Here is a 22,308-nt window from a genome sequence, read left to right as displayed (position 1 = left end):
CAGCCCAGACCAGAATCAAGATGCGTATTTAATTTTGTATTCTGTGCAATCCCTTGTGTTACGTAATTGGGTAATAAGACAAAGCTGCAAGCCAAGTTACGTTCTCCATTATTACTGGTGTAAATGGAGAGCAGTTTCATGGACTCTCGACTATTTAACTGAATTTATAGCAGAGCTAATGAGAACAAGATCTTACCCAGGGACTGCAATTATTTCACAATAATCACACGCAGAAAAGGAAATTTGCTCTGTACAACAAATAGTTGTACAGAGCACGACTATCTTAAACGGTTCCAGACCCTTGGAGCCAGCAGACCCACGCAGTCCTGAGTTACAAGATGTGTACCGGCCGCGTCCCCGCTTCCTCCTGCCAGGGCGCTTACGGGGAGCGTCTCCCCGCCTCTGGGAGAGGCGCCGGAGTCCTCCTCAGACAGAGCCACCGCGGCCCCTCAGCGGGCACCAGGAGTTCGCTCAACGCCTGCACAACGCCGGCTGAACGAGGACCCCTCACTCCCACCACACGATGCTCGTTACGAGTCCAGGCAGCGGGCGGCGGCGAGCAGGGGCGAGCCGGGCCGGAGCACGGCTGCGCGAGGCGGCGGGGTGGTAGCTGTAACCGCGGCCCAGCCCGGCCCTCGCCCGCCGCCCCACCAACGGAGGGGCTGCGGCCCCACCGCGGCCCCAGACCCGCCGGCCGGGGCCGGCCCCGCCGCCCCGCACAGGCCCGAACCCGCCGCACCGCCTGAGGCCCCGCGCGCGCCGCCGGCCGCCGCTCTGGGCGGGCCTCTCCTGGCCGGCCGGCCAATAGCAGCGCGCCTTCCTCCGACCGGCGGTCCCATTGGCCGGGGCCGCGGCTTCCGCCGAGGGCCGGGATTGGCCGCGGCGGGGCGGCCGGCAAAAGGCGGCAGCAGGCAAAACCCCGGCGCGCCGCGGCAGCCCGCGCCCCGCGTGAGTGAGTCCCCGCGTGAGCCCCCCGCCCCTCCGGCCCTGCCCGCCCCGCGGCCAGCCCGCCCGCTCCTCACCCCCCCCCACCCCTCCTCACATTCCCCCCCCCCACCCCCTCTCCCTTCCTCACCCCCCCCTCACCCCCCCCCTCCCCTCCTCACCCCTCCCCCCCCTCCCCTCCTCACACCCCCCCCCCCGCCCCCTCCGCTCCTCACCCCACCCCCGCCCGGCGGGCTGCGGCCGTGGCGGCCCGGGGGCGCCGGTCGGCGCGGACCCCGCGGGGAGCGGGAGATCTGGCGCGGCGCGGCCCGCTCCCCCCTGGGGAGGCTCCGCTCTGCCCGCCCCGGTCCCGGCTGATCCCCGCGGGGGCAGTTCCCCGTGGGGCCGGCCGGAACGGGCGCCTGGCCCGGCGGAGCGGTGCTGAGGGGCGGCTCCTCGGGGAAGCTGAAGTGCCCTTCTTCACCCTCCTCCTGGCGGCTGTGGCCACCCGGGAGGCCCCGCGCCCGCTGGCAAACCCGCGCGGATCCCCCGCCGCCCTCGTGATAACGCGGGCCTTCCACTCCGCCGCTTCGTGTGCGAGTCCCGCTGGTTCGCGGTATGCGTGCTCTGCGAGCGCGGTTGGAATGCAGCTGGGAGCGCGGGCTTGACCAAGAGTCTGGCTGCCAGGCGCTGTCCTGTAGAGCCAGCCTGCCGCGACAAGCTCCGGGGGTTCTCCTTGTGGCTGGCACCACTGGCATCGCCAGCGCGACCTGCGGTTCTGGATGTGTGACTTCTGTTGCTTGTCTCGTAATAGACGGGTTTATTGCGCGTCTGTAGCAAACGTCAACTTGTTGCAAGACTTAATCCAGCCACAGAATTTGCTTTTCTTAAATGACAAAGTAGAGATACTAATATCAACTTTTTTTTGGCATATTGAGCTTTTTCCAGGGGTGTCTGTGTGTAAGTTGCTACTTAAAGGAGCTTTGCATTTTAGTGGCAGCAGAGTGTGTTCCAGTTAGCAGCATTGCTTTCGCCAAGGATTCAGCAGCAGTATTGCTAATTTTTGTGTGCAAGGTTTAAATATCTGACTCAGAAGACTCTGAAGCTATTTGGGCTGTTTGAACCTGTGACTGTCTGGGGTTTTTTTTCTTATTTTGATATTATGGAGATTTTTTTTTTAATTGGAGATGTGGTTTAACTGCAAGAAAGTTCTTAGAGCTGAAACTTTGGATCGTTTTGGTCTTCCTTTTAATTTTTTATCTCTAATGGTGTCTTTGGTGTTTTTAATGTAAAAACTAAATATCTGACTGAAACAAACTTTGTTTGATGTTCCATTTTATAACTGTTAAGCCCACTTCCAAATTAGTAAACCATTTGTTAATATACTCAAGTATTCAAGGTGTTCGGTTCTGCAGATAGTAGTGTGTGCGTTTAACATAAATGAAATGACATGATGAGTTGCTGAGCCCCTTTCACTCTCCTCATGGCCAGCAAGCCATGAACATGTTCCCATGGCGGTTTGCAGGCAGATGGAAGCGTTCATTGTCTCTTTCCAAACAACGTGTTTGTGGCCGGCCTTGAACTGGAAGAGCCTAGAGCTGAGGTTGGCGTGGGGCTGAATCAGAGCAAGTAGGCCGTGGTGAGCAGTGGGGGGGTGTCTAGTAATTCTCACTCCTTATTCTGCTAATGAGGCCATGCCATTTCAGGTTTGGAACAGGTTTGTCTGCCTACTCAGCACTAGCAGAGGGAGTGTCTACCTGTGAGAGACTAGAAATATCTCTAATCTCATTCCATTGGTTTGTAAGTCCCACTCTCTAGCAAAGGTCCCTCAAAAAAAGAAGCTGTTGCCTGTCCCTGTTCTGTTGCATGAGGATGTCAGGCCAAAGGTAGCTCAAATTCTTTGGGGACAAAAATATATTTATAGCTTCTTAGCTGAAACAGATGAATCCTTTAATTTGAAGTTTTTCACAATATGTTTCCCCCGTGTGGAAAAGTTCAGCCAGAATGTTGAAGGTTTGGCAAAGTTACAAGCGAGGAAGATCTTTGAAGGAACTGGTGTTGGGCAACTGTAAGAGGTGGTGCTTCCAGGCACACTTATCTCCAGTTATCCTGCCCTGGGGTTCTCTCATGAAATAGGATTATCAGGGTTTTTTGATTGTACAATAGTAGTACACTTTACTAATTTACAGTTTTATTTACAGCGTTTCCAAGATTTGGGAAGAAGTATTTCAAAATAAGCATGTGCTATTATTTCTTATTATGGGGGGAGGGCATCAAATAATTATGCCTTTTGTTGATCTTCTCTAGAAGAGAAAGAAATCTCTCATATTGGGAAGATATTTTTTTCTCTTATAATTTCTTTCAGGTTTTCTGTCTTTGTATGGGTGTTGCAGTACGCAATGCAGCTATTCTTGTGTGCATCAGTTCCTTGCCTTTCAAAGCAAACTTCAGGGAAAAGATAATGCTTTAATGTGACTGAGGAAACACACAAGAGATGAAAGAAAATCATTTGTATCTAAGCTTATCCTGCAGTCTTCCTTCCCTTCCCCCTTTTTTCCTCTTACTAGAGAGAGAGTGGGTTTGCTGGTTTAGTTTTTCTCTGGGATGATGGGTGATGCTTTGTTGTTTTAGGTAGCACAGAGGAACTCCTCAGACTCCCTAAATCTCATCTCAGCAGCTGAGTGCAGGGCCAGGAAGTGTCTTACCACATGTGCTTGCTCCCCCAGGTGTCCAGAAGTGGTCCTCAAAGTCTTGGATTTTTAACTTCAGGTTTGTTTTGTGATGGAGACAGCGTTGAAGTCTCACTGTGATGAACAGCACCCTCATCAGGCTGAAGACTTCCATGGGAAGCATGAGCAGAACAGCAAGCTTTCAGGTATGTGCTAAAATAGGGATTGCTAACATTATGTTTTGTTGCTGACATGCTTCTTCATCACTTCAGGAAGTTTCAGCATCAATTATAAGCCTGCCTGTATATGGTCCTATTGTATAAAGATTAATGAAATGAAAACATTTGAGGTTGCTTTTGATTTTAAGCTTATTCCTGTTTTTCTGTGTTTTACAAAACTTCAGCAGCAGTAGTTTGTCACAATTCGCTAACCCTACTATTTATTTATTACAGAATATGTTGTTATAAGAGGGTACCAGAATTCCAAAAAGGCAGTCCTTGAGAATAACATTTTCTGACCAGACAAGTACACAAAAATAATACTTTGCCTTTTAACCTCTAATTGCCATCCTTATCCTTAAATTTCTTTAGATGTGTCTATGTGCACAAAAGCACTGTTCTTGCTCTTACCAGAGAAGCTGAACTACAAACACGTGCTCTGATAGTCTTTTGTTGCTCGATTTTGGGTCTCTTTGTGAATGTACTTCAATCTGGACTTTCTGTACAATGCTTGCTCAGTAGTTGTGGGTGGTCAGCCAGATTATATATAATGGCTACTGATTTTCCTAGAAATAGATAGTCCTCTCAGTCCCCTGCACATCCATGTCCAGAATTACATAGAGTGATGCTGAATAAAGTTTAATTGTCTCGCTTTGCAAATGCTTTTCATTCTGGGAAGTAAAGAAATGACTTTAAAATCTGCTCATAGAAGATTTTGGATATTATTATTATTATACACTGATGGTGCAATGCCTGTGTGTTCTGTATACCCAACTGGGGATTCAGGCCCCCAGAAGAGAACAGATGATGTTTATACTGCTGTCTATATCAACACAGGCAGTCATGGACTATTTCTAGCGCTTTTCGGGATCTTTCACACAAGAAGCTGTGTTGAGTTACTAAATGCTCCAAGTGCCTTGGGTAGGCACTATTCTGGCCTAGGATCTGCAGCCTGTGTCACCCAGCTGTTAGTGCTCCGATAGCATTGAACTTTGTCCAGGCAGGAACCTGAATTCAGTGTTGGACAAAACGGAGTATTTGGCAGATTCTATAGCAGTTATTGAGAGAACTTTTCATCATTGTTAGTATCTACCTTAGGACTGTTAGACTGGTGGCACAAAACAACCCAAACCCTGCTATGGTAAGAAAAGTAGAAATCTGCTGATTTCTAAAGACTTAAAAGATGTGCCTTTTGACTCCTTGTTAGGAGTCTTGGGTTCTGCCAGAGTTAAGTCCTTTTTTCCTAACTAAGCAACTTTACTGGAGAAATTCCAGTGCAAATTTTATGTTGTAAGTTACTGACAGTGTATTTTTTCTAGTAAAAACTGAAGCTTAGGCAACTCTCATCAGAAGTCAGACTAAAATGCAAGCATTGGAACAAAACTGTAAGTTGCTTTATTTGGAGCAGGTTAGATAGCAAACTAGTTCTAAACAATGTTGTTCTAACAGAGCCTGTTAGAACTATATCACTGTTGAAAACAATTTTCTAGCTCTGTCCTGTGGCTACTGACCTCTTAGGTTGAAGTTTGTGTAGGATATTTTGGAACCCAATAACAGGATTATCTTCCTGAGAAAAAGGCCTATGTCTTTGAGTGATGCATAACATTTCAGTGTTAAGTTCTTTATAGTTCTGTTACGTGGTTTCATCTCTTAACGCCTTTGAGTATTCCTGGGGAAAATGGAACATGGTACAAATATCGGCCTTTCCCCTTCCTGTATTTCCTGAAGATTTCAGAAAGCTTTCTTGAATGTCTTATATTTGTTATGCAATACATGAGCATTTGTGTAAAAAGTTGAAATTACTGTGCAAACTAAATGGAAATACCACTTTTTAAATTATAAAGCTTTTTATCAACAAGTCTTTTTTAGTGACAAAACAACAAGAATTACAGCAATAACAGATACATTTCTTAATAAATTTCTGAGCACATGGGCAATACGAATGCTATCAATTAAAAAAAATGTTATGTAGTAACTTCTTGAATTTTTAGGGTTATTTTCAACAGAAATTTTTACTATATTGACAGGAAAATGAAATGATTCCTCAAACTTTCAATTTCCTAGTTTTCATGGTGTTTAACTTAATCTGGCTCTGTAAAATTGGGGAATAACCAGAATAACTGTACAGTTGACCAGTTTTCCTTAGCCTTTTCCTTCAGGGATTATTAGACACAGGGTCCTGTACATCTTGACTGTTAGTACAAGTCTGGTCATTTTTATCCTAGGACATTTTTGAAGTTTTTAAATATGATTCCTAGCAGAAATGATTAACCTTTTACTTGCATTTTTTGATCAAAACAGTATCTTAAATGAATGTTAGCGGTTTTGGTGTGTAGCGTAGAGGGTTTTTTCATTCCTGAAATATCCCCCTTGAAATGACTTAAAACAAAATAACTTGGAGAAGCAGAGAACTACTTAAAGTATAAGTAAATGGATAGTAAGAGAGGCAGCAGCCTTCAGTTCTCAAAAGTATTTTAGTACGTTGGTTTTTATACATTTTTGAAATTAAAAAAATTACAATTGAAAGTCAACTATAACTTGAATTACCAACTAATTTATTGGGCTTTTACCAGGAAGAAAGGGTTCTTTAGGCAGACTTCAGATTTTGTTGCTGTATAAAGTGAGCTAACGTAGAAGGTTGGGAATGCATGCTAATCCATACTTTGTTTCTAGCGTATCAGTGATATTTTGAAAACAATTCTTATTGCTTGTGACTTACTGTCCTGGTAAAACATGGTACATTTTTATGTATACAATACAATTTATATATTTATGTTAAATTTAATTTCTTATTTATTTTTAGGATGAAAAATGTACACATGCTTTTTTTCTTCCATTTGATTGACTCCCCAAATAACAGTTTGTGCTTACTTCTGTATAATAAACTATTCTTCACTCCTGCTTTATGGAAGTTAGTCACAGCCTCTACATACTTCATAGCTTCAAAAGAAGTGAATTCTTATGCAGGGTATGGAGAGCACTTAAACTACAAGGATTCATAAACTGAATGGAAAACTACATAATTTTTTGAAATACAGTACCACATCCTTGTTATGCCATCTAGTGATTGCAGCACAAAGTGCAGCAACTTAAATGCAGAGCAAACATGTTTTTTCGTGTTTACTATTTTAAGTAACAGTGAAAGATTGCATTATTGATCTTAAAAAAAAAAAAAAAAAATATATATATATATATATATATATATATATATAATTCTTTTCCTACATTTCTGATTTGCATCCCATGGATGTGCTCCTGTGCTTACAGAGACAACTATTATAGTTTTTGTCTTTTATGAAGTTGGTGTTGCAAGTCTCATGAAAACATTTATCGATGAGCTGGAATTGATGTCTTACTAACCAGAAGGCTTTTGCCCTCTCAGGAACTGCTAGGTGGCAGATAAGTTTAAAAAAAAAAAAAAATTAAATGTTGCAGCTTATAAGGGAGTGTGGTGAAGAACAATAATAATATCAAGTATGCAGATGCTAATATCAGCAGAGATAGATACCTGTCTGCTGTTTTTTTCCTCTGTTTATGTGAATTCACAGTCCTATGAACTGAAGTGTGATTTGTGAGCTCAAATATAGATCAAATATTGAATCAAGCAATAAAATTCCTAACTTACTTTCCCCATTCTTTCCATAGCAGGAATAAAAAAAGATATTGAAAAACTTTATGAAGCAGTGCCACAGCTTGTAAATGTGTTCAAAATTAAGGAAAAAATTGGAGAAGGTAAATGTTTTATTTTTAGCTTGCTTAGACTTAGATTTCTTTTGGTATTTCTAACTTAAAAGGTATAAATCTAAGATCTCAATATATGCAATTTAAGCCAAATGCCTTTTTTGGTTTACTTCTTGGTCTCTGTAGGAATTCTAATATGTTGCTGAGCACAGAGGTGTGTTAATTAGCAACATTTTCAAGATGTTTTCTTGAAAATCTGGTATATTAAAGCCTTTCAAAAAACCAGCATTCCAGTTTTGACAACTAAAAATTTTTGAGGTAGATTCGTGTAAATAAGTCTTAACACTCCATTCTTTTTCTCTTTTACATGAGAAATCTATTTATATGCAGCTGTGTTTTGACATATTTAACTGCTGTTCCTTAAGCTGGCTTTGTTTCCACTGAAACCCTGTGGGCAGAACTGGAGGAGGAGAGTGAAAGATTATAGCTGCTTTATTTAAAAAAAAAACCACCACTTTTTTTTAAGACATACAGTATCAAATTTTAGAACACTTGTGTACACCTTGCCTTCAACAGATACTATTGCAGATACCTTCAATAAACATTAGGCATGACTATAAATAGATTCTCAGGCACTTCTGAGTGTGGCATTTCAGCACTTTTTGGAACGTTACCCATTTGATCTCTGAAATGCTTTGTGACACTCCACACTTTTAAACAAAGATGTTGATGAGAAGCTGGATTGTTTTATGGCTGTTTTGTGATGGAATACCTGTGATGGCAGGCTAGATGGCTAAAAGTTTTTGTCTCACCCGCCCCCCCAAAAAAAACCCCCCCAGCTCCATTCACCACAGCAATACAAAATTTCAAAAACAAAACAAAACAGAGTTCTACCTATCATAAAAAAGCTAGTATAATTAAACAAAATCTCTGGTTATGAATAGTACTCTGATTTTGCTCTTAGGCACAAACAATGCTTTTAAAAAATACCACTTGCAGTTCTGCAGTGTTATGACAAAACAAGCTTCAACTTAGGATTCCACTCTGGAGCCACTTTCATTTTAGTGGTTCTCACCACCAAAAATAATGTCTTAGGTCAACTTGGTAGCCCTTGTTGCTATAATAAATTCTACTGAATGTATGGGACTCTAGATATTTTTTTTATGACTGCAAAAAGTATTTAGAGTTTTTGCTGGCATTTTGATGTATGTATGCACTTACAGACTGTTGAACTAGCATGATGCAAACACAATACTTAAAATGTAATCAAAAGTAATTTGTACTGTTTATTCATATGGAACAATGCTTCAACTTTTATGTTCAGATGTCTCAGATCATTAGGATAAATTAACCTTCTAAGAGATATATTAGGATATCCTTAAAATTAAATGGGTGGGTAAGTTTATCATACAGTCTCCCTTTCTCAAATGAGTATCACATTCTGTCTATGCAGTAATGCTCTGGGCAAACAAATAGTAAAGTTACACATCATGCGAGAAGTCTTACTTTATAGATAAGGTAACAGAATTAAGAAAAATGTAGCAATTTCAGAAGTGCTTTGAATAGTAAAGGCAGTGCTTTCCAGATTAGCATTATATAGCCCACTTACATCGTAGGGAGAGAGAAGAGTTAGATGTCAGATGAAAGTAAGCTACCTAAACAAGAAAGCAAATCAAAGATAGGAAATTTACATTCAAAGAGCTCTGTGTCCCAGGCAAGTTAGACAGTGTTACATTTGCATTTTTACTGACATAAAAAAACTTGTATACAAGATCACTGAATTCAGTAGTAGAAAAAAGGAACTGCATTTTTCTCTTTTAGAATCTGCTTTTGATGTAGTATCAAGTATACTGGAGGATTGTGAACACTTAGCTCACATATGTAAAAACCTGAATTGACCTAATTAAAAATGCTGAATATAGTGGTTTTGTCCCTTCTTTACAGGTACTTTTAGTTCTGTTTACCTGGCCACAGCACAACTACAAACAGGATATGAGGAAAAAATGGCTCTGAAACACTTGATTCCAACCAGCCACCCTCTGCGAATTGCTGCTGAACTTCAATGCCTCACAGTAGCAGGGTACATAAACAAAAAAATTATGATTGTCATGACTAAACTGCTGAACATTGTCTCACTGTTCTGTATTTATTTATTTTGAGTTTTGGCACTTCGCTTGCTTTTTTTTAACTGCATAAATGTATATTCTTTTTATCAAGAGTAAATAAGAAATGGAGTGTCTTACATGTAATGGATGTCCTTTTCTGGTAGCCTCAGTTTGAGGATGGTGCTGTATTTTCCATCTGAGAAGTTCTGTGATGTCTCTCTGTGATAACAAAAATTCCAGTTCTAAAATGCTTGGAAAAAATAATCTCTTCATCAGAAAATGTGGTTTTAGGTATGAATACTTGTTGCCAGAGTGTGCTGAATAGCACCTTCTTAAAGTAGTTGGTATCATGAAGGTTAGGTCCTACATTTAATTACAGCGTAACTACAAACCACGGCTCCTCAAATAATCTGTGGAGCCCTCATTGCAAATTGCAGAACTCAAACGGAACATAGCAGTAAGAGGCAACAGCGTAACTACTGACTGCTGATAAGACTGCTGTCAAAATACAAATTAGATTATAAAAGAAAGCCTGACTGAAGTTTTTAAGAAATAAGGGAAAATAAATATCCATCTTCTGGTCTTTATTCACTGACATTACTTTTCTTCTAGGGGACAAGATAACGTTATGGGAGTTAACTATTGCTTCAGGAAAAACGATCATGTGGTTATTGTTATGCCATATCTGGAACATGAATCCTTCTTGGTGAGTCCCAGACTTTTGATGTGTAGTAAAACTTTTTAATTAAAAGCAATTGCATAATTACAGTATCCAAATAATCTTTCAGGACATTTTGAATTCTCTTTCCTTTGAAGAAGTGAGGGAATACATGTTTAATCTGTTTAAAGCGTTGAGGCGCATTCATCACTTCGGTATTGTTCACCGTGACGTCAAGCCCAGTAACTTCCTCTACAACAGGCGACTAAAAGAGTAAGTCTGTCCAGATGACCATATTGTGATCTCATTTGGGGATGTGTGCCTTGGCAGAACAGAGTCAATTAGGCTTTGGGTTTTTTTTTTCCTTCCAGCTGCGTAACATGTGCTTAAGTAATAAAGCTAAAAAAGATTTTTTTTTTTTTTTTTTTTTTAATTTGTAAAACTTTTCTCTCTGTGTTTAGGGATTTGAGGAGGGAAGGAATTTTTTTTTCATACTTAATGTAATATCTGCCTCATAGAGTGACAAGTACCTGAAAAAATGAAGATTTTACTACTGAGTAAAAGTACTACATTTTTGAATAAGAATGAGAAGAATAAAATCAGTTTTGTTTTTTGGGTTTTTTTTTTAATAAGAAAGCTAATAGTGACTTGTGGTGCATTGTCTGATATTTGTAAATTTTTACTTGTGGATAGAGTAAAACTGATACAGATAAGATAGCTGGATTTGTGCTGTTTTCACCTTACATTGAATTAATGTTTATAACTAATAAGGTTGGGTTTTTTGCCTGCAAGTTACAGTATTTAAAGACTGTAAAAAGCGAGGTACTGCTTTTTTGTGAAGAGCTGAAATGGGTAGAGTAAGGTACTGTTTTGGTGCTAGCAGTCCTATAGCTGTATTGGTGAGTATTGTGCGATGTATGATTGAGACATTGAGGTGCTGGAGCGTGTCCAGAAAAGGGCAGCGAAGCTGGTGAAGGGTCTAGAGCACAAGTCTGATGAGGAGCGGCTGAGGGAACTGGGGTTGTCTAGCCTGGAGAAAAGGAGGCTGAGGGGAGACCTTATCGCTCTCTACAACCACCTGAAAGGAGGCTGTAGCGAGGTGGGTGTCAGTCTCTTCTCCCAGGTAACAAGTGATAGGACAAGAGGAAGTGGCCTCAACTTGCGCCAGGGGAGGTTTAGACTGGATATTAGGAAAAATTTCTTCACCAAAAGGTTTGTCAAGCATTGGAACAGGCTGCCCAGGGAAGTGGTGGAGTCGCCATCCCTGGAGGTATTTAAAAGACGTGTAGATGTGGTGCTTAGGGACATGATTTAGTGGGACTTGGCAGTGTTAGGTTTACAGTTGGACTCTATGATCTTAAAGGTCTTTTCTAACCTAAATGATTCTATGTAGTGGAAGTTTGTAGGGGAGATTTGATTATATTTTGCCAAACCACAAGCTTAAAAATTTGAGAAATACTGGTTTGTTTTGGTGGGTTTTTTTTTTGTTTTGTTTTTTTTTTTTAAATCTGTCAAAATGAAATCGTACTGTCGTTTTGCTCTTCCAGCATTTGTTTGAGCCTTAATCTCTACTTTGGGTGTGGAGGCCATGGAGTTGAGTTTGTCTGAAACCCAGAGACAGCTGGATTGTCTCTGTACTGGTTGTAGCAAAAAATAATTCTTTTAAAGACAGATCTGAAGTGTGAACTAATGTAGTCTTACCTCTTTGAAGACCGAAGTAAATTCCAGTTGTATTGCTTGAAGTCTGGCAAAACTCTCAGCATTGTTAGTCTTGTCTGCCTTCACTGCTACATTTGTGCCTCTGCCCACAGGAATCCTGCAAGGGTCAAGTCACTTGTACTTGACTGTTGGCTGAAGGTTTGGAGCTGTAGGACTAGAAGAACCCCAGAAAGGAGTTGTTTGGAATATTTTTTTTTAATATCATTGGAGAAAGTATGCACTTGAGAAGATTTTGGGATAAGAAACAATGAAGTAAGATGGGTACAGGGTAAAAACATTGAGGGGATAGGTAAGATAGGACAAGAGGAGGAGAAGGAGGAAAATAGGACTGTGATGCTGGCAACAGTACAGATAAGCAACGTATTGAGTAAAAAGTAAAAGAAAGATAAGTAAACAAGTAATGAATAGTAAATTTAACTGCTTGATGGATACTTTGCGACTCCTGATTCTAAATTTCTGTCTTTCAGGTATGCCTTGGTAGATTTTGGCTTGGCACAAGGAACCCCTGATACGAAAATTGAACTTCTCAAAACTGCTCACTCTGAAGACCAGCAGGGAAGTTGCTCGCAAAATAATCCCACCATAGCCGTGGGAAATGGGGTTTCTGTCAGTGTCACAGCATCTAAACAGATAGCTCAACAGTCAGCCTCAAAAGCAGCTGATAAAAGGTCCAGCTCACTTTCAAAAATACATATTAAACAAGGAAGAGGAGGAAAGGTTCTCAGTCTTTTTCATTAATATTGTTGTATGTTTAATGTATTTCTTCATCCAACAGGGGGAGATGTAATACTTGAACAAAAGTTGTGTATGCATATCTTGCAGGGTCCTAATGTGATGCACAGAATATTAAATTGGCTAGTTTAATATTGAAGTGGCTAGTTTTATGTAACCCTATCGGCATCATTCACTATCTGTTAGATATAATACAATGCTGAAGGCTGTACCAAACCCTAGCGTGGGTTACTATTTAGACAGCCTTAAATCTTTTTTTAAGTGACATACTGTGGAGCTCCTCCCCAAACCAATAATTATTCATCTATGTTTAGTTACTTAGTTGCATAACAAATGCAGTACAGATGAGGTTCTGATTGTCTTGGGGCACTTCTGAGGTATGGTTTGTTTTGTAAGCATGTTTGCTGTTCTGTCTAGACCATGTTTTCTTCATCCAGAGTAAACTCATGCCTGAAAATTACTTACCATGCAGTTGTTCTTGTTTTATGTCACTTCACACTTTTTTTTTTTTTTTTGAACTGTCAGTATCCAGCTGACTGTGTGTTAGATAGGATCCTTATTGTCCTTTTTGGTTGGTGTTGTAGGAGGATTCTGTGCACCATTCTGTCCAGCGCTCTGTCTTTGGAGAGAGGAATTTCAACGTCTATAGTTCCACATACCAGGAGAACTCGAGTACAAAAGTAAGAAGTATGACTCATCAGTAAGAGCAATCTGTTACGTATTTGAAAAATTATAGAACTGGTTGTTCTGTAAGACTGGACACTACTCCAGGATGCTGTGGAACTAAAAGTTTTTGAGCAGATTATTAAGTGTGTCTTTGCTGAAAGGCTCGAAGAATTTGTCATTTTTGTTTCAGTCCCTTTTGAAACTCCTAAAGAGCTAGTTATGTAGCTGTCTCCCTAGCTGATCTTGTTTGTATGCTAAATTAATCTTTCTTCCTACACATGTATCTGTGCAACTAAGATATACTTAGCTTGTGAAACTTCTTTTTTTTTTTTTTTTTTTTTTTAAATTTTGTGGTTGAAGCTGGAGAGAAAACTTGTAATAAATATTTTTCTGTACTTTTTGTAACTAGTATTTAATATGACAAGGGGGAAACCCCAACTAAATTAGAGGGTTTGGTCAACAGTGATCATCTTATTGTAGAATTAGAGTTAGTGCCTGTGTGTTGCTGTGGCATTTCATATACATTTTTTTTATTCTCATGTTGAACCAAAAGAATTCTTGAAACATTATACTAATTTGAAAAATACTTGTCTTGTAGCTTCAGAATATCTAACGTATATTGTTTTTTAGTAAACACTGAAAAATGTTTTCCAAAGGGGAAGGGGGGGAAATCAGGATATTTAGAAAGCTCCAGTGTCTGTTTCATAGGTGTTGTGATATTGTTAAAAAGGTTTGCTGTCTTCTGTTCGAAAATTGCAGCTTCTTGCTCATGAGCACCTGTTCACTCTTAGCATTTTAGGAACTGGCCTATCTATATGTAATGGGAGCCTTCTTAAATATGTCACCTTCTCTAAAATATCTACATTGCAGCTCATAAAACAATCAAAGATGATAGATGTTTCATCTAGGAAGTTAGTAACAAAGAAGAAGATTATTTCTACCAAAACAGCGAGCAATGGGGCAGCCAGGAAAGCTGCCAGTGGTTGTCCCTCAAACCTGACCTGTGACTGTTATGCAACGGATAGAGTTTGCAGTGTTTGCCTTTCAAGGTAATTTGCTTTGATAATGTTGTAAAATTGTCTGCTATGCTGTCAAGCAAGGTCAGAAACTTAGATTTACTAGATAGCTGATTTAGTAAGTGAAAGATAGCATTTGATCTGTGCAACCCTTAAAACACTGGGTATGATTTTTAAACAAGAATAGTTCATGAAATTAATGGAATAACTGGTTTACTGCTATCTGCAGCAAGAGAGATTCACTGTTAATGACTTTTTGGTGTTGTACTTAATTATCCACCTACATGCGTTGTAGAAAATTGCTTGATTTAATTACAGCACTTAGAGAAGACAATACAACAATCCATCATTAGTAGTTATCTAATAGGCCTAAACCATGCCAACGGTTTGGGTTCTGGAAATCGTGAAGTGTAGAATAAAAAGGAAACATGACTGTTTTGTATTTGTTCATTTAAAAAAGAATGTTAAAGTTTTAATAATAGACAGGTTAGAGAATCTTAACTCGGTTCAACTCCATCCCTCTGCAGTTAGTTTTGGTTATGATCTACCATTGCCTTTTATTCACACATTAAGAAATGCAGAGAATTCTGCTTACTAGGCACAGTCATGAAACTGTGGGGTTCCTCTCTTCCCAGACTGTCAAAATATGGTGATATCAACTTCATTTCAAAAGTATGAAACATGAGGAATTTGCCAGACTCAAAACAGAAGTGGCTTATAGAAGGAAGGCACTTTAAGCCATACAAGAAAGTTCTGGGAAGTGTTGTTATGCTTTGTTTTGTCTTTTTAAATAATTATAATCTCACACCTTTTAGTTAATCTAACGAAAAGTAAATTCTTGTCAACTCTCAGAAATAGTGAACCTTAGTTTGCTGTGGACTAATACGAAGCCAGAGCATCCACATTAAAGAATCTATTGCATTTTTCACCTTTGGTTAGTTAGTCTCAACTTTGAAGTTTCCTATGAAAACAAGCCTTTAGCAAAAATGCTGCTGCTGTTGAATGAAACTAAAAAAGGTCATTGTGAGTGAAGTATGCAGTAAGTATTTCTGTGGTATTACCTTATGCTAGGTAATATAATAATATAATAGATAATATAATAAGGCTATTATCTTATGCAACATAATAATCTCATGCTAGATAATTATAAGATGCTTCAAACTTCTATAATACTTGAATAAGGCAGGGTTAGGCTGTTTACACATCTTACATAAGTATATTCTAAAAATAATATCAAGCATTATTATAATTAGAACTTATTTATCAACTTTATATTCTAAACATTTTTGTCTCTTATTACAAGGTGTCAGCAAGTTGCTCCCAGGGCAGGGACACCTGGATTCAGAGCACCAGAAGTATTAACAAAGTGCCCCACTCAGACCACAGGTACTGCACAACAGACTGAAATTAATGCCTTTTTGCACCTTTTGGTCCTTCTAATTTATGCATATTATGTTGTCTTTTTTATGGGAGGGTTTTTGTTCACATGTGAAATTCATTTTATCATCCCTTCTAAGACTTATCAAGCATTCCCTGATATTAATTAAAAGTTTATTATTCAGAGTAAGAACAAGTTGGGAATATTTTTCCTGTGTTCGAAACTTGAATATGTCTTTATTCATTTGAGGGGTAGTGCCATATGCAGGAGTTGAATACAATGTGTTTTAAAAGAAAACAAATCTGTAATTTTTATCAAGTTTCTTGGCTTATTGGCTTATTTATTCAAGTAAAGTCTTGAATAAATCTTGGGGAGAGGACATACTTTAGACTTTTTTAGATAGATTGTCACATAGTTTGCTGTCATAGCAGGAATAGGTAATGGTATAACTGCAAGTGTGTTTTAGAAAGTGGTTAATACTTTTTATCAGGTTTTTTCCTTTTTGCTAGTGCTCTAAATAGCTGGTCTGTAAAAGTCATAATTTTTTCTTACTAGATTTTTAATTTCTCAGGGTTAAAAACTATCAAGTTAGTAAGTTTCCATAGTCTGGGTAAATATCAGGGTAGAGCACAGGGATGATTAATGCGTTAGCTGTTGCAAGTAGCATGGAGAGGTTGTGCCTACCTGGAGAATGGAGGACCAATAAAAGCAAAGTAACCTGTTAAACATTTGGTGTATGACCAGCAGTTTTGACTTATGAAAAAGGGGGATAAATACAAATGTCCTCAAAAATTGGATTTAAATAACAGTTTTTAGCCACTTTTTTGCTGAATACCTTTTGAGAAAATTGTCAATTTCCAGTACTTAAAGTGTGTACACACACTCAGAATAGACTTAACAATACATTTGATCAGCTTATCCCTAGATAGCTTGATGTTGTTTGAAACAACATCTGTGCTGTGGGTATGACTGGGATTTCAAGAGGTATGGCAGCCTGTTTGGAGTTACTATGCCTGTGCTGTAACAGCCAGCTTTATGGGCTAGAAGACATCCAGAAATCCAGGACAAGTTTAGACAATTTCTGAATCTGTCTAGACAGAATTTAGGCAGAAAGAAGACATACCTAGGAAATCTTGGACACATGCTAGTGTTAAATATGCTTTCAGACTGTTTTCTGTTCTCTAGGGTAATGGGGAGCAGGATTACAGAAAATACGGGTAAATCTGGAAACCCTTGGGTGTGGCACAGACAGCCCTAGCAGTACTGAGTCAGTGGTGCTGAGCTCCTGTAGTATGTCAACAAAGGCCTTAATTAGAACTGGGTAGACTAATACTAATACTTATAAGATTGTGTTGTATTTGAACTAACAAATCTTGTCCACTTCTATCTGGGACTGCTGTAGTCCCCTCCTTGTATTCCTGCCAATCTTACTACTAGTTCTGGTTTCTGCGCTGAGACCAAGTAACTGGCTGGATCCAGCTGACTCTATCCAGAGCTCCCTTAGTGCATCTGACCCAGGTTCACAATGCAGGGAATACAACCTAAACTCCCAAGCTGACGTTATACAGGTCCCGTTACGCTTTAACTTCGTTTGTCCCTCTGCCCCCCTTTCCTTGGTCTGCCTCACTAGTTGGATAACATTAGACAAAAGCATAGAGAGGACTCATGGTTTTGATGTCATTGCATGGGTCTTGCAGTCTGCTGATAATCCCAGCTCTACCAGAATTGTAGGGTCAGGATTTACTAGCCATTCAGATATATAATGTCTATTAATTTCAGCAAGAGTTAAGTAATTAAACATCTTTAAAGGTCTTGACCTTGATGACTCCAGCTTTCCCATCCACGTACTTGGGTTGATGCACAACATGTCAAACAGATAGTGTGATCTTTTCAATAGTGACACGGTAATACTAAAACTATTTTACAGGAACTATGAAGAAGATAGATACAAAATTTTTCTGCTGTAAATTGTGCCAAATTATTAACTTTGATTTTTATTTTTTTAATAAAAGACTTAAAATCTGGTTTTGCAACTGAAGTAAACTTAATACTTTTTTTTCCCCCAAAGTCCTATGCTAATAGTGTTTCTAACTAAAATGTCCAAATTAATTACTGCCTATTTTACTGCTTATTTTTTGAAGAGAAGTAGAATAACTATGGCTTTATTTCCCAGCTGTTAATTTTTCTCTTTAGAGTTTGGGAATCCTTCAAACTCTCTCCTTCACTTTCCTTGCCATCTCTCAAAATGTGCACCTTGGTGAGCCAAAAAATTATGGCAGACAGGTATTCTCATAACTTTCAGTATTAAAGTTTCCATCATGGTTTGGCGTCTATCACCAGAGTACTGTCTGTACTCTTCATAACACAATGAAAGTGATGAATAACTTCTATTACAGTTCTTAAACTGGCTATCTTGTCAAGTGATTTCATATTAGAGAGGAACAAAGTTCATAGGCAGTACTAAAAAATTTATCCTACTAACTGTGGCAGCCTCAGTCCCAGAAAAATTCAGATTCATTCATTTGCAAATTATTTTTTATTTATGATCTTTATATAAGGTTTTCCTCATATGAAGCAAACTAAGTGCCAAAACTAGCCAGTTTTTCACCCCCTCTCATCTGCCTGGGTAAAACAACTTCAAACATTGTTTTGGTACATTTTAAGTTTAGCAAGTTTATGGAATTACTCGTCTGAAAAATTCTATGGAAAAGCTTAAACAGTCCCTCCACATCAAAGCAGGAAATTATTCTTCAATCTAATTATAGTAATTTCCACTGTTTGCTGAAGTGTTATCTATGTGACCAAAGTCAGTAAGTAATTCAGAACATAACTTTTTCTGACAGAAACTTTTCAGGTCATAATTTCTTTTTAAAGAAAATTGTGATTTTGTTTGTGATGAAATTGTGAGTTTAGTTATTACTAAGTTTGCTTTCAATTGCAGCAATTGACATGTGGTCTGCAGGAATCGTATTCCTTTCTCTGCTCAGTGGACGGTATCCATTTTACAAAGCAAGTGATGATTTAACTGCTTTGGCACAAATCATGACAGTTCGTGGATCCAGAGAAACCATTCAGGCTGCTAAAACTTTTGGTATGAAAACCTTAATTATGGGGAAAAGGGGAAAATATATGCTTGGTCTGCTATTTAATGCAGTGACTTACAATCTGTGATTTTTTTTTTTTTTAATATATAAATATATTTTTAGGTTTGGGAGTAATTTTGGAGGTAAATCATACTTTTTGCATGTAAAACACTAGAAGTACTAGTCTATATATACAGAGTTTTAAGAAAGTTTTGTATTTTTCTATCTTTTATAATTTGTATATGGGGTACTTCATAGCATAGGTTTCCCAACCTGTCTACTGCCTTTCACTAAGTTGGGGCCGCTTGAGGTGAAATATGCCAACTAGATGTTTTCTACTGGCATTTAGTTAGAATTCTTGAGGCAATGTTTCTATTCCTGCAAAATTTGGCCTGAGGCTTAAGTCAATATGACTTAATATTTAGATGATGTAAACCTTGCTTTCCCCCACCCCCCAAAAAGTTAGTAAAAAAACCCCAAAGACAAAAACCAACAGGCAGCCTGTTTATAAAAACAAAACCACCACCACCACAAAACACACAAAAAACTAAAATAACCATTTCCCTAATTGTTTGCAAGCCAAACGCTGCAGCACTTGCTACCTGGAAGTGTAACTGACAGCATCGATTTTCATTCTCCAGACAGAGATGTAAAAATCAGGGTATCTAATTTTCTTCAGTTCTGTTACAATGACAGTGAAAGGCAAAAAGATGGTGTGTGGGGTGGGTGACAACCTGTCGCTACCTAACTTCACGAACAAACCCAAACAGCTTTGTTCTGAGCAGAACTGAGACTATTTTCCTTCTGACTTGCTGGAGCTATTGCTGTAAAACATGGCTGGTTTGGAGGAGTGGGGGGGTTGGATTTGGTTTCTTTTGATAGGTTGGTGTTTTGTTTTGTTTGTTTGTTTTTTAATGCTGGTTACACTTCAAGACATGAAGTTTCTCTGAAACAAACTTAGAAGTTACAGTTGCATAGAAAGTATAATAAAATGTTGCTTACTCTAAAATTTTTTTTTCTAGGTAAGTCAGTTCTGTGTACCCAAGTTGTCCCAGCACAAAACTTAAGAACCCTCTGTGAGAAGTTGAGAGGAACAAATAGCAGCTGTAAGAGATCCCAAGGTGAAGTGCCCAGCAAGTCTCTAAATGACTCAGCTTTGCCAGTTGCAGTAGACAAACCTTGTGTTCCTGAGACACTTGGAAAACAAATTCAACACTTGAAGAGCTTTCAGGAAGCTGATGGTGCTTTGGAAATGAAGGCAACAGACACGAATGGATGGGATCAGGTTCCTGATGAAGCGTATGACCTACTTGATAAACTACTAGACTTAAACCCTGCAACAAGAATAACTGCAAAAGAGGCTTTGCTGCATCCTTTTTTTAAAGACATGAGACTCTGAGAAGATACCATATTCTGTTACTGCTTTCATACGTTTTACGTGGAAATGAGATACTGAGGTAGTTTTACCTTGTTGCCCTCAACATTTACACTCAATGGAATGCCATCACACTGTGCACAGAGCTGCTGAAATTTTGTCTTGTACAGTCAGACTGCAAATGTAAGTTTACTTTAAGAAATAGTTGCAGATGTAAAAAATTACATAAACATCACTAACATGGTCTTATCCTAAGACACTTCTGAGGGGTTATTGCTGTGCATACCTGTTCTCTGAGAAAGTTAATTTTGATTAAAAACTACAAAGAAAAAGTTTCACAAGCTCTATGCTTAATTCTCAAGGTATTCTCTTAAAATTTACAAATTTGCCTTAAGGTATGACTGAAATAAGAAAGTGCTTGAGAGACTTTTTTCCATACTTGCATATCTCTGCTTTGTTCCTGATTAGTACATGAGGGACTGAAAATGGAGCAAAGTGTGTTAATTTTGTTCAGACTATTTTCAGAGAACAGTATTACTTTGGGAGTGTTGCTAGAGGAGGGGCCAGGTGCTGGAGGTTATATCATCAAAAGAAAAGCATAACTGTTTTAAAAGTACATTTTTGTTCCTGTCTGGTCTTTCCTACTTAGGCAATAGTAATAAATGCAGTTACTCATTTTGCATAGCCCATGTTTCCTCAGTGCCATGGGTAACTGTCAATATTCAACAACTACTGCCTTCAGAATGTCTCATGTGACATGCACAGGTTTGATTTCTGTTATGGAAATTGATTTTTTTTTTAAAGAATATCTGTTAAATAAAGGCTTTGTTTTTATAACTTAAGAAGATTGTCTAGAGATGCTTCCATAAAAATTAGTCAGGTAAGGTTTTCCTTTGGGATGTTTCTGTTCAGGAAGAATTATGCACATTTGTTTCCTGCATAAATTCCTCAGTGATAGAAAACACTTTTCAGATAGCTCTAGTGTATATGACTGTCATAGTGGAAGTATCTTAATTATCAAGGAAACCTTACCACAGAGTTCGAAGCTAGCTATTGTCTGGTCCTAAGTAGGAAAAACAACCTTAATAAACCTCTAACCCCATACATTCAATGTGCAAAGTAGGTTACATTATGTTCAGCAGAAGTTACTCTAAAACCCTTGATAATTCTGGAGACTGAAATGCTAATGGAGTTGTTGCTATAAGAGGTTACAAGCCATTCTGAGAAAAGGTTGCTGCTTTGATAACTTTTGTATAAGCCTTCTCGTATGAGCTGGTGGTTATAATAGTGCAAAGGTCCTGACCAGGGCTGGGGCTGAAGATACATTATTTCAATATATTCAAAATCTTGAATACATAGAAAATGATGGTAATGTTGCTCTCTTCCTGGCATCAGCTGTTAGAGAAAAATATTTGCAGATGTCAGAATATTGATTGCAGAGAATCTTGAAACCCACAAGACTCTGGGGCCCAGGTCTTAGTAATTTTTGCTGTTTATATAATTTCAACACAGCACGTCACTGAGAAATTATTTATCTAAAGGAACTGTGGCCAAATTTGGCAAGCAGTGCTGTCCGCCAGTGTCTGCAGATGTATTGTTTCCTCCTAGTTCACTCATGCTGTCTATGGTCTTATGAGAGCACTAGCTGACAACAAGCAAAAATGTCAACTATCTGTGGTGAACTTTCTAAATGACTTCAGCTTTTTAAGCTTTCCTGCTAACCACAGCATTGAGCAGCTCCTTGCAGCAGGCACTACAAGAATTAACCACTACATAAGCTTAATAGCCAAAAAGGGAAAATCATTGCTAATGGTGTTTTTACCAAAATATTAAGGGTAAATAAAATTCTGTAAGGAACAATTCTAAGCTCAACATACTCCATAACAAGCTAGAAGAACACACTGCTATTCCTTCCTCCAGATAGCTATTTATTTAAAACCTGGAGAGTTTTTGGAGGGGAGGGATAAAGTGAAAAGAAAAATGTGTTTGAACAAGCATATGCTTATGAAATACTTTTTGTAGTGCTCTACAAAAGAATGAAAGCCAGAAGTAAAGTGTTAAATGCAATGGGCTCTCAATGGAGA

The 22,308-nt window shown here is 39.0% G+C and overlaps 1 protein-coding gene across 14 annotated transcripts; it reads left to right on the top strand.

The window, feature by feature from the left end:
- The first annotated feature begins 867 nt into the window (after window positions 1-867).
- On the top strand, window positions 868-21,064 carry CDC7 (cell division cycle 7). 14 transcript variants are annotated; one of them, XM_075508398.1, is made up of 13 exons: window positions 924-948; window positions 3,694-3,799; window positions 5,131-5,196; window positions 7,457-7,543; window positions 9,437-9,572; window positions 10,210-10,303; window positions 10,386-10,528; window positions 12,442-12,691; window positions 13,291-13,386; window positions 14,243-14,421; window positions 15,692-15,774; window positions 18,708-18,857; window positions 19,872-21,064. In XM_075508398.1, exons 3-13 carry the CDS (start codon window positions 5,175-5,177, stop codon window positions 20,246-20,248), a joined length of 1,617 nt encoding a protein of 538 aa, XP_075364513.1. In that variant the 5' UTR covers window positions 924-948; window positions 3,694-3,799; window positions 5,131-5,174; the 3' UTR covers window positions 20,249-21,064. The 14 variants fall into 14 exon arrangements, with proteins under 14 accessions (XP_075364510.1, XP_075364516.1, XP_075364502.1 ...); XM_075508399.1 differs by lacking the exon at window positions 924-948 and adding an exon at window positions 4,816-4,952 and having other exon boundaries at window positions 3,680-3,799; XM_075508395.1 differs by lacking the exon at window positions 5,131-5,196 and having other exon boundaries at window positions 868-948; window positions 3,651-3,799; window positions 7,460-7,543.
- The last annotated feature ends 1,244 nt before the right edge of the window (window positions 21,065-22,308 follow it).

This window comes from Mycteria americana, chromosome 7, assembly GCF_035582795.1.
Source record: "Mycteria americana isolate JAX WOST 10 ecotype Jacksonville Zoo and Gardens chromosome 7, USCA_MyAme_1.0, whole genome shotgun sequence".
Lineage (NCBI taxonomy): Eukaryota > Metazoa > Chordata > Aves > Ciconiiformes > Ciconiidae > Mycteria > Mycteria americana.
This window is presented reverse-complemented; position numbering and strand designations above follow the sequence as displayed.